The 12,926-nt window shown below is 37.9% G+C and overlaps 1 protein-coding gene across 1 annotated transcript in view; it reads right to left on the bottom strand.

The window, feature by feature from the left end:
* The window catches only part of TAF3 (TATA-box binding protein associated factor 3), a 151,581-nt gene that overhangs the window by 18,296 nt on the left and 120,359 nt on the right, over window positions 1-12,926 (bottom strand). Inside the window, exon 4 of the mRNA XM_024732307.1 lies at window positions 6,869-6,951. Coding sequence (XP_024588075.1) covers window positions 6,869-6,951 — 83 coding nt within the window. The remainder of the gene's footprint in view (window positions 1-6,868; window positions 6,952-12,926) is intronic.

The raw sequence follows: 12,926 nt of genomic DNA, 5'->3' as shown, positions 1-12,926 counted from the left end.
CAAGCGATGGGGGGTGGCAGATGGGGCTTCACTCACTCGCCCGCCGCTCACCTCCTGCTGTGCGGCCCAGCTCCTAACAGGCCATGGACTGGTACCGGTCCGCGGCCTGGGGGTTGGGGACCCCTGTTCTCAATCACAGAGGTCGGGCAGTGACACAAATTTCCATCTCACGAGCTACAAAGGCTGGAGTGGCAACAGGAAGGAAGAAGCATCATACTACGCCTCTCAAGCTTCTACGTGAGTATCTGAACGCGACGCCCCAAAAAGACGGGGCGACGGAATGCAAGGAATCTAAATTTCCTATGTTGCTGTCAGTAAGAGCAAGAGTGTTCTCATCAGTAGGTGTACATTCTCTTTAAACACTAGAAGTGTGAGTAGTTTGATCTTTAGGGGAAATTATAGTCAGATAGTATCCCAAAGGTTACCATGATATAGCTAAATTACCTCTGCCTGTCACAGGCTGAAGAACATTTAAATTCTGGAAGTCCGCACCAGCTTTGTCTAGATAACAAATCTTAAGTACCTTCCTATATTCACTCAATTAGTGATCTTGGGCCTTGATAACACTGCAGGGAGAAACTTTCCAACTATCATTCAAATCATATCTAAAAAGGTGGTCATAAATATTTTAAAACCTAAGTGAACTGATAAGACCTAGACCCATTAAGGATAAGATCTTTTACAACAAATTAAATAAAACAATTTATTGAAGTCTGGACTCAAGATAAGCTAGATTTACTAGCTGACCTTTTATTCATTTAAAGAACAAAATTAGCTCTAATTGCATTAGAATGGAATCCAGTAAATTTTCCCCAGTCTTGTAATGTGGCATCCGTGTAAGGACTGCTGTAATTGTTCACAAGTAAGATGGAAATGCTTTGATTATGATCTCTCCAGTTGTTTTACTGGGTGGTAAAAACATTTCCCAAAACCTAAAGCCAGTTTTTCTGACAGCATACTATCTCTTCTCTTGAATACACTGCATCTCTGGTGTTAACCAACAAGCCATCATGTGCCAGACGAAGAAATTAAACTTGGGGATTCCATCATAACTCTAGCTCAGCAAAAATGAGAGAGTGATGTACGGAGGTTAAGATATCCTAGTCTGGAAAAATCAGAAAAGGGCTGAAGACCCGAGTAAGAAAAAATTTAACCACCTGCTTCCTCTTGGAAATATAACTGAGATATATGGGTTTGGGTCTGTTGAATTTCTAAGTATAAAAGTTAGCAAGAATAATGTATACCACCCACAATTTGTGTTCTCATTGTTCAGCTGCTAGGAAGTTTCATTTGTAATGTTACCATCTTTCACTAGCATTAAAAATAAGTCATTTGCCATAAATTTTAAATACAGTCACTCAAGATTTTTATTCTTATTTATTTACTTTTTTTGGGGATGGGTCACTGTTCTTGTTAGTTAGCTTCTAATATAGGCAAAATAACCTATGAAATGTTTCAGTATCAGTGGCAAGTTAACCAGGGCAAAACAAAGAAAACTATCAACACTTTTCAATCTTTCTCTCTCTCTCTCTCTCTCTTTTTTTAAAAAAAATCAAAGCAGACAGTTTTATCTGTAGGGAAACAAATTAAAAATAGAAGAACAAAAGGCCTTCCAAATCTGACAGGATGATGGTCTGAAATGTTCTTAAACTTTATTTCTAAAGGATCTTTTTTTTTAACCAATAAGCTTCCTTGCCCTGCCTCTTCAGTATACTTTTATAAAAATATGAATCTGATTGCCTTTCCCTAAATAAAATAAAAATATATCAATTGTTTTTGCCTGCCCCTCATCCCTTATTCTGGTAGGAGAGTCCTTCTTTCCTTCTGGAACCTAACATTTCCCCTTCTAACAGGGCTCTCCCCCCTCCCACTGGGGCTGGTTCCTAGATGGGAACCCACAGCAGATGCTGTGAAAGGCGGGGTGGGCAGTTCAGCCTGTGAGCACTAAGAACCACACCAGCCAAGAGCAATCTGCACCATCTTTGCCACCACACAGAGGTTAGACAGAGAAAAAGAAAGTGAACAGAGTCTTAATGACACTTTTTGAACCCTTGTTACCACTTTGCCTAAAGCCAATTTCTTTGAGCTAGTTTGATTAGGGTTTCTGCTACTTGCAACCAACAGTCCTGACTAATACAGAGAGAAAGTGTTGCAACTAGGGAAGGGAAGACTCCTTATAGAGGCACCTTCACTGAGTGTGCGTCTATGTTACATCCTTGGATCAGGGGTTGGTGTAAGAAACAGTCAAATAAAAAAAAGGTGTTCTTGCCATCTGGTTCCTTATGGAAATAAAATTTGAAATTTAGTGTCTTCAAAAACTTTGTCTCTCCTGAGAAACTAGGAGGTACCTTCCTTTTTAAAACTGCATTTCACTCTGCACTTATTGCCAGGAAGCCATAATCATATTTGATGTGCAGTCATTTGCTTCTTTTTCCTCTCCTTGGCCTTGGTTTCCTAGTATTTTCTAGTATCTTTATGTTCTCTCTTTAAGTCACCCTTAAATTTGTTTAGACTGGAAAAAAGTCTACATATGAATGAACGACATTTTAAGTGTAGGAAGAAATGTAGAAAGTGAGATAAAAATCATTTGCTATTATTTTTCTAAAGAACTTGTCACTAAAACACCACTATAAACATTTCACCTATTATATGTCTTTCAGAGAAATGTGGCTACATAAAAATATAAAACGCTTACTTTCTTTAAAAATATTTTAAATGGTTATTTTTGTAATTGCCCATGGTACCCTCTATTTCTGGCTGTCCTATCAAAAATAGTTAATCAGAAAAGTTTGGATCACAAAAAAGACAACGAATACCTGTACATATTTTACATTTTTAAAGGTTGAACATTATTTTTCAACATTAATGAGCAAAGTTTTAGCTCCCATTTTTATAGCATATATAATTTAGAAATTACAAGTATTAAGAAGCCTCCTCCCAGGCATAAACTAAACTCTATAAACTGCAATAAAAAAACTGAATTACTTACATGAAAAAAAAAAGCGTCCAATTTTCAGCACCTCTGTTAAAAGAGGTTTGATTAATGAAAGAATTTCCTGAATTATAAGAAATACATAATACCATGAGTATTATAATACTCATAGCTGTGGTGATAAAATGTTAGCAGAAAGAAAACTGTAACTTCCAGCAGTAAAGTGGTCATTGAAAAAATCTCAGCATAATTTGCATATTTTGGGAAAAGGATTAAACTTGTGAAAGAGAATATTTATTGTGACCTCTCAGCCAAAAGAAAATTTAGGATTATTAATGATAATGATATTGTTTTCATGAAAGTTACCATAAATGATTCTGTGTCACTTGATCAAATACAGTATGGAACTGGAACAATAACTGAGCCTTACTGGATTTTTGGAGGAGCCCAATTCATTATCCCCTCCCTGGTGAGCTCACTGAATAAGGGCAGCAATGTCCTGAGAGCAGGACCAGCTCCCAACTTCTCCAATACAGTAACCCTACCGACCAGACCAAAGCTCCCTGGCGGGAGAGCCACTCTGCCCTCGGAAGAGCCAAGGAACAGATGGAGAAAAGGACAGAGCTGCGCCCCCAGTGCCAGAGAGATGACAGCATTAAAGATACATTTGAGAAATGTGAGGGGGAAAGAATGCTTGACCCCCTAAGCACTACCATTATTCACCCCCAAATCTTTACAAACCTTGACCTTTTTTCTTAATACTTTACCAATACCTGAAGTTACCTATTTTAATGAGAAGCTCCTTTAACAGAATTTTGAGCTTTATAAATATAACCACACATTTAATGTTCTGCCATGTCTTTCCCAACAATCCTATCTAAACAGTCCCACACTAAGGTACTTCCTTCCTCACGTTACTCTGCTCTATTTATACCCTTCATAGAAATAAATAAATGAACAAATGCCGAAAGTTAGCCCAATTTTCCCACACTTGCTCAAAATAAAGGGATGGTAAGACTGGGATAACAAATAACATGGCGACTGTGCTGCCACTTGCCCATCCCATAGTGGACATCACACGCATACTCTCTGTCACCAAGTCCAGCGGGACCTCAAAATCCTGATCAATATGGCTCCAGGCGCCGCTCCTGGGCAAGCTGAAACCTACCTGCTTTCTCGGCATCAAGGCAAAACTTGACTGTTGGGCCAGACTCAGTTATTTAACGATTTATTTGAATGTATTGTTTCTCCCCATTCATATCACCCCCACAAACTACGGATGTTGAGATTGTAACTTCAGGGTTAGTATTTTAGTTTCATCTTCAATACAGACTAACAGGAACTCTGGGTCCCCATTACTGGGAGACCTACTGAAGGAATTTGAGGTCCCTGTAAAGTCACCCTGAGTTTTAACACTATCAGAAGGAGGCACTGGACTGACCACAGACCCTTTAGAATCCACGTTAAATGAAGCGGAAAACAAGGGCCCTCTGTCTGGCTTCAAGGGACAATAATAGAGAATAGAGGAAATAATCTAACCTCATAGCACCTTCCTGGATCACGGGTCAAAGGCATAATTTCTTTATAAGATTTAGAAACTAAATATTGTCTTAAAGATCTTCCAACGAGAGTGTAAAGTTTGAACCCTGTAAAGCTTTTTCTTTTTCCTGTAGTTTCAAAAGACTCTATTCTCTGCCTGTTCTTTAGCAGTAAACAACCCCTCCCCATAGACTATTCAAACTCCTCCATTTGAATGCGAGTCTGCTCATTAATTCCACTTCAAAAGAGCATCATTACACGCCCCCGGCTGTATACAAACTAAGTAAAGGCACATTTATATAAATCTACCATCTCTTTTCCATTATTATTGCCAAGGAATAAGCCATGTATCCTTATGCTATGACAATAAAAGATTACTTTTAATTTCATATAATTTTCATGTTCATAAAATGTTATCCTTCTTTTAATTTTTTTTCAAACATTCTTGGCTTGTGAGTCATAAAAAACAGACAGTGGGATGGACTGGCCCATGGCCATAGTTTGCTGACCCCTGATTTAGATTTAAAACAAAAAAACAGAAAACAAACAAGTTAAAAAAAAAAAACAACCCTTATCATTAACTTATATTTTATATAAAATCCTATTGCTATGTGACTTGGGCCTCTTTTTCTCTCTCTTTTTAAGTTTAAAATGTAATATATTTCACTTAAGTTACTCCTTTGCTCATTATAAGTATTTCCTCGTGTCTGACTTTGGTCAAGTGATTGACTATTCATATGATATGGGAGTTATTTACCTAAATGTCAGAAAGTTTACATGTTACATAAAGTTATACTTTCAAGGACAATTTGTCTAGAATGTCTGGGTACTATAATTTCCGTAATACTGAACATTTTGTTCCAGAGTCATAGGATCTATTTCTCACATCGTCCAATATCTTAGGTATATGAGTGATTTATCGAGAGGAAAAGAAATTACTCAACAGAATAACTGAAAGACGCTTAAGGGTAGATGAGATGAATATTATTATCAGTGCCTTTTTACAAACCTTATTTCTCTAAAGGAATAAGCAAGCCAAACTTCTGTGTGAAAGGAAAGATGAAGTAATGGTGAGTTATGAGAAAACTGGAATAAATATGAACGGGTAGGAGAAAAGTAGTTGTCCAATGATAAATAAGAACATCTTCCCTTTAGAGTAGTGAACCCAAGTACAGGATTGCCAAGGAGATGGTAGGTACAGTTATTTTGGTTGGGTCTCTTTGTTAACTAGCCCTCTGTCCTCTGATGGTTGAGGGAGAAGGATGTTACTAAAATTTCTCATCAGAATAATGCTGGGATTTTTCGTTGTATTACACTTAGAACTAACAGAAGCAGCGGCTGCATAAAATACACGCTACACACCAACTTTAAGATGGAACGAACCATGAGAATGTAAAGCAAATTTCCTGTTGTCTACTGTACCTACTAAATAAATAAGTTCATGGCTACTACTTTCATTTTTATGGCTAAAAATTGAATGAAAGTTAAATGCCTTGTAAGCCTATTTTCTACATAATATTTGATTGTTTGCAATGTAAACTAATCCATTTTCAGGTTTACTGGTAAAAAGTAAGGTTCTAAACTTGTACTTTAAGCTTGTAACATTCATTTAAATGATGTATAATATGATTTTTAGAAGAATGATTTTCAACATGATTTACAAAAAAAAAAATCAATGCTTCATTACCCTATTAGGATCATATAATAGCACTGTAGGCCTTAATTCATACCCTCAAAATGAATAAAAGAAACATAGCCAACTAATTTACTTTGAAGAAGGGTGGGTGGATGCGATGATTCCGTGAAAATTAAGAAAATAAACAGTAAACATGGGGTTTACATTTCCAGTTCTCTCTTAAAAAAAAAAAAGAGCAGACAATTCAGACTTCAGTTACTATTATATACTGTTTCACCAAGCCTTTGGCAGTATCCTTGTTTTATATGCACAGAATAAAACCATGTGCCATCTGAGCAAGAAAAGAATCTTCATTCTTTGTCCTGGTGACAGAGAACACACACTTGAAAAGGTTTAACATTACATCCACCTGGGCATAACATGGTAGTCAGTCCATTTAATACATAGTTTCTTATTTTTCAGATAACCAGAGCCTTACAAACTATGCAGAAACAATGTCCTGTGCTAGTCTTTACAAAAGAGAAAAAGTGCCAGAAAAAAAACCCCAAAACACAAAGGATCCTATATGTTGAATAAAGCAATAAGCATTAACTCTGAGGAAGAAACCAATAAAAATTTGAAAATGAAGACTTTTCAAAATACAGCTTGACCCTACTATATATTCACACTGGGAAAAGGTCTATAGAATTAAATCCACTAGGAAAGAGTAGTGAAGGTTAAGTTCCATCTATTGCACTCTAAGTGGAAATGTCTGTACTTACATTTTGTCTTGGCCAGCTCCAACTCTGAGAGTCAATCTGGGGATCACTGGGCTTGGGGCTGGGACCACTGGCTCCACTTTTATCTGTTGAAGATATTACGTGAGTCAAATACTTTTTTTTCAACAAAAGTACCTCCTCCCTTTTCTCCTACTTCCTCATCTCCACAAACTTGATAAGCCTTTAAGTTTCAAATGTGCCTAAAATGCTAGATGTAAAGATAAACTGGGCTATTTTGTTTTCATTTCCCAACAACTGAAGGCTACCAGGCAACATGGACAATTCCATAAACTTTAAACACTAGTAAATATGGGAGTTATTTCTGCATTTTCTTAGTTTTGACTAATTTCTTGGATTTTATTGTTAGAATTTTTAAACAGAAACTGTTACCTGGGTCATTCAGTGGAACGTTTAAGTAACTGCCAGACTTAACAAAAACAGAAAAAAATGCAGTCATAGCTTCACTATAAGTTAAAATGAATCTATTAATGGGTCTTGAAAAACATTAGACTCATCTCATGTTTACAATGTCATAAAAGGAAACCAACACACTAAGTGTAATTACAGCACTGAACTGTTCTATTTTTTGGCTAGTAGAAAAATGATCTAAAATATTGTACAAGACAAAACATATTTATTTAGAAAGGATTTATGGCAAAGGCAATAACTGCTGAATAAGCTGAAGATCTCACAAATATTTGAGCTAATAATCAGAAAGGGAATACACAAATTGAGTATGGTGTTAAAGGGATTCTCCACAATTTCTGGCTTGAAGATCCTATACAGAACAATTGACATTTTGAATGAACAAAATGAACAAGAGATGTGCAGTTCAAATTATTATCTACATCAGAGTTTTCCAGCATTTTTGGTGGGATGGTTCCTTGGTGGTCCCAGGCACAGCCAGATTTTTAACATCCCTACATGCCAGTAGGACACTGCTAGTCACTGTGACAACTAGTGCAAACCACTGATTTATATATTTCAAGCTCACGAGTTAAATCATACCAGAACAGTGCAGTGGTTCTAAAGGGGAAGGAATTTATAACATAGTGCTCAGTATATCATATAATCAATATATTGTACATTGATCAAATCTATCATTTTTTTTCATATGTTTTTACCTGCCCCCTTCTTGAATTGTTTTTTTTTTTTAAATCCCACCATCACATCAAGATCGATGACTCCTATCATTCTCTTGAACAGTGCATGGTACGCAGGAGGTACTCAACCAATGTCTGTTGAATGAACCACTTATCCTGCAAGCACCCTCAACTCCCTTGCCTCTCGGTCATTTCACCATTCATCCAGGACCAACCTAAAATCATTCTCTAGGGCACTGAGTAATTCCAAAGAAAATATTTAAAACTGTACAAACTTCTGCCATCAAAACTCCAATTTCATCTGTGCCTTTAATACTATCTGCTTATTTGGATTCCCAGCTAAACTAGTTAAGAGCAGAAACCATGCCTGTTCTGTTTGTTGCTATTTCCCAGTGCCTATCGTAGGGTCTGACACATAAGTGCTTAAGATATATTTTAAAAATTAATCGGAAGAGATTATTTACAGCTTTTAAGACCCATCCCGTGAGTTCCTTCCTCTTTTGCCCTTCAAACCCCACAGGACAAAATACTGAGGCCACTAAGCAGAATTCCTTCAATTCCCTACAAACTTCTCTGCATTCACAATTACACTAGAGTCCATCTCCTCCAGTCTTCGAAAGACTTCCTCCTTATTTGTAGCATCTTCAACTTCTCAGTTCCACTCATTATTTTCATCTAGCTTTCAAATGCGCTCAACTCTATCCTTTAAAAAACTTACCTCCCCTTCAACCTCTCACTGACGACCTCTCACATTTTCTAGTCTTCACTTCATCGTCTGCATTTCTCCATTTCTCCTTCATCCCTCACCCAACTCCACTCTACTTTCTGGCCCAACCACGCCACTAAACTATTCCTTCTAGACACTCAATCTTTCCGAATGTCCTGTCTGTTTCTTCACTGAGGTCTTCATCACGCTCCTTCCCTGTCCCTAGCAAAGTCCTCTCCTCTCGTCCTCCCATGCTTTCTCCACTGACCTCGTCCATGTCCATGGTTTCAATCCTAAGTTGTTGTTTTTTTTTAACTTTTTTTTTTTTTGGCCGTGCCACGTGGCTTGCGGGATCTTAGTTCCCCCACCAGGGATCGAACCCGGGCCCCCTGCAGTGACAGCACCGAGTCCTAACCACTGAACCGCCAGGGAATTCCCTCAATCCTAAGTTTTCAATATGGCATGTCTTCAAAATCTCCCTCTCTAGACCAGCACTGATTGGAACTAAGACCAAAACATAATGCTGCCCACTGAACATTTTCAGCTAAATATCCTATAAGGATTTCATCTCATTACATCTAAATCTTAACTTATCAACTCCCCCACGAAAACCTGCTCCTCTAAATGGTCTCACTTTTGGCAGATGTCTCTTTTATTTGCCCAGTTCTTAGTCCAGTGGTTTTCCTCAAGGCCTCGGGGGTCAAGGGTCACTGGGGAGGGGGCAAAGCAAGACCCATGGGAAATTTTTGTGTTCACTTTCTCCTCTATTTTTTTTTGAACACAGGGTTCCATATCTAAACAAATCTGAAAACCAGTGGTCTAGCCTATTTTGTAAACTACTAAAGCTTCTACATTTTTCTCACCATTCTGTGTTATCTGTGGGAAAATAAACAAATATATCCAAAACAAACATTTATAAAACACTTAATGTTTGCCAGGCATTGTGTGTGGTTATTTTCCAGATGTTCTCATTTAGGTTCTTTAACAAACAGGTTGGGGTATGGTTTCCATTTTACAGAGAAACTGATCATACATGAAGCAACCATTTTTCCTTTCTTTCCTGTTTCTTTTTCCTTTTCTGTTTTCAGGTCACAAAAATAGCAAAACTAGGACTGAATAAAAATTTTTTTTTATTCAGAGAATGAAAAATTATATAAAGTTCCTATATTTCTTCAATTCTAAAAAATTTTAGGGTCACACACTCCTAACTGACCTGAGTACTGGGAGTAATATTCCATGTTCCTTCAACCCACAATACTATTATTTTTTTTTTTTTTTTTTTTTTAATTTTTTTTTTTTTTTTTTTTGCTGTATGCGGGCCTCTCACTGTTGTGGCCTCTCCCGTTGCGGAGCACAGGCTCCAGACGCGCAGGCTCAGCAGCCGTGGCTCACGGGCCTAGCTGCTCCGCGGCATGTGGGATCCTCCCGGACCAAGGCTCGAACCCGTGTCCCCTGCATTGGCAGGCGGATTCTCAACCGCTGCGCCACCAGGGAAGCCCCACAATACTATTATTGAAGCACTTAAATAACACTTTCTTAAGCTTTATTAAAAAATAAAGCTGTTTGCCCTAACTTTCAAAAAATCTTCTTCACTATTATTATGCTTCACATTGTATTTTGGTCCACTGCTATTACCACACTACACAAGAATTATAACTCACCGGTATAGCACTGCACAGAGTGTGTCCCATATATGTAATCCAATCTGATCTTCACAACTCTATAAGGTAGGTGTGGAAGCTATTATTACTCACATGTACTAAGGGCTCAGAAAGATTAAGTGGTTTGGCCAGTTACAAAGTTAGTAAGTAAATGATTGAAATCCAGTTCTCCTGGCACCAAATTCATCCTCTGTTCTACCACACTACTCGTGACTCTCTGCCAAACATTTCTGAGTCCTTTTTTCTGGTAATGCTGATGTCTTGCATGGAGCTATTTAGTTTCTTTGTCAATGTCTTTTATGATGAATGACATATACTTGTGAGATGTCTAGGGTACACTGTAAAATATATTTTTTTCTCTATGTTATTTACACCATGTAACAGGTGTAAACTGGACTGTCCCAGGCAAACCAGGACATATTGCAACCCTACCTAAAAATAGTTAAATACTTTAATTTCATTCTTAAAGAAGTTAAAGCAGATTTAACTTAAAGATAAAATTCAAGCAAGCATAGAAAAAGGCCAATGAGAATGCTAACAATGTAGATATAGAAAGTACAGTTTCTAAATAAAAATTTCTCACCAGACTTTTGTTTATGTTAACTTTATCTGAATGCCCACCCAAATAAAAACACAGGGATGTTTCCTACAATCAGGAAATAATTTCTCCTGTGTCCGTTCCAGCAATCAACACACTAGATGACAATGACTTCAATTATTTACCGCCATCTTTTAATGGCATGAAGCAAAAATCTGGGGGAAACAAGAGCTTGTAAGGGTTAAAATAAAAGAACAGTACTTTAGAGCGATGCTGAGAATTGGGGCACGCAGAAGAGCATTTACAGTGGATTACTAAGCTTCCCAATTCACCAAAGAGGCAAAGTCCAGTAATATAAGACTCCTTTGTAGCTAACTAAAAATACATTGTCAGTGGATTTGTCCAGTTTTATGTATAAGCAATACTTCTTTCACCTGAACTAATACTAGTAGTCATATAAGCCCCTTATTGCCATGTGCTGCATTTTTTTTGCTAATCTTCAAGGATTTAGCTTCTTTGCCACATACCTCAGGGCACCAACTGATAAAGCTCTAACTCTCCATTTTTCCGGGACACCAGCAGTGCGGCCTTGCAAAAAATGAAAATCGCTCAAGAGATTTAAAGGGGAAATTTATTTTTAAAATCCTGACTTGAAGCAAAGAGGTGGATTTTTTAAAAGCTTATCTATAAGGAATCAGTTTAAATTTAAATTCTATCTTGGAACTCTTTCATGCATTCCAGCTTTAAAGTTTATCTTCTGACAGGGACTTTCTGCAAAGGTAATGGGCAGCTTTGTCAATATAATCTGGCCAAGTTTTACTTCCTATTTTTTTAAATGTTAAACTTCTTTCATTAAAAAAAAACAAACAAAAACCTATGTATGTGTGCTAGGTAGGGTGGCAGCAAGTTCAGCCAGCACTAGTTCAGATGTCTATCTATGCTAATACGTCAGAAAAACACCCAGAAATACTACTGGTGAAAAGCGGAATTTAAAAACCAAATATTTTAGATGCTGAACTATGACAAATGGTAACCATCCTGTTATCTTTCTTAACGATGAAGGTCTGTACATTATTTCCATTCAGAAACATAGTCTAACACTGACAGACTGTTTAAAATATTCAACAGACAGAAGATCTACGGTTGTGGTGAAGTATAACAAGAGGGATCCCGCGAGGACAATGAAACAGGACTCAGGCTTTCAGTAAGTGTTCAGTTCATTCCTCTGAAGCCTTGGGGATGGACTTCAGGAAACTTTGATAAATGCAAACATACTCACTTAAACATTAAGTTACTGGCTTCCCCTTGGAACAAATAGTTATAAGAAACAGCAGGGAATATTTCCCCCTTCTTACTGGGGTTATTTTATTTACTGAAAACCCTTCATTTCACTAGTTAATCATGAAAGCTGATGAGAAAAGGCTGGAAACGAGTCAACAGTACTTTACATAGAAAGGAAAGACGATGGAGACCTTCTGTCAAAGGCACAAACCGGGAAGACCACTTCTCATTCTCTAAAAAACAAACTGTTTAAAGTTCAATAAAAGACTCTTTCGGGGCAGATGCTAAGGGATTTGGGGATAGACTGGAGAAACATGAGACATTTTAATTGTTCTGATGACTGAAATCATTCAAGCTTTGAGGACCGCCACTGCCTGTCCTTTAAAATACGGCAGCTGAACGGGAGCTCACTATGGGCTGATCAGGGACTAAAGTTTTCTAAAAATCACGATGGCCCTTTACTCTAGATTGTGAGCCATTCTCATGCCCCTCACCAGCTTCCATCGTGGGCCTGAGAAGCCCACGGGCTTTAACCCGACAGGCCTGGGTCGTGTCACAGCCTGTCCGCAAGTTACCCTACCTCCCTGTACAGTTTTCTCAACTGAGGAACAGGGGCCACGGTCTCACCCTCAGAGCTGTCGGCCAGGCCTGACAAGGACCAAGCGGACTCACTCATTAAATACCAAGTGTGTGCTGGTGTCATTTACCACCAGGTTAGGTCACTCAATTGCCAATGTTAGCTCAAATAAAACAAGTGATCAGGCAACAGGAG

This window comes from Neophocaena asiaeorientalis, unplaced genomic scaffold, assembly GCF_003031525.2.
Source record: "Neophocaena asiaeorientalis asiaeorientalis breed wild unplaced genomic scaffold, Neophocaena_asiaeorientalis_V1.1 scaffold176, whole genome shotgun sequence".
Taxonomy (NCBI): Eukaryota; Metazoa; Chordata; class Mammalia; order Artiodactyla; family Phocoenidae; genus Neophocaena; species Neophocaena asiaeorientalis.
Note: the sequence above shows the minus strand (reverse complement) of the source record. Positions and strands in the feature narration are given on the sequence as shown.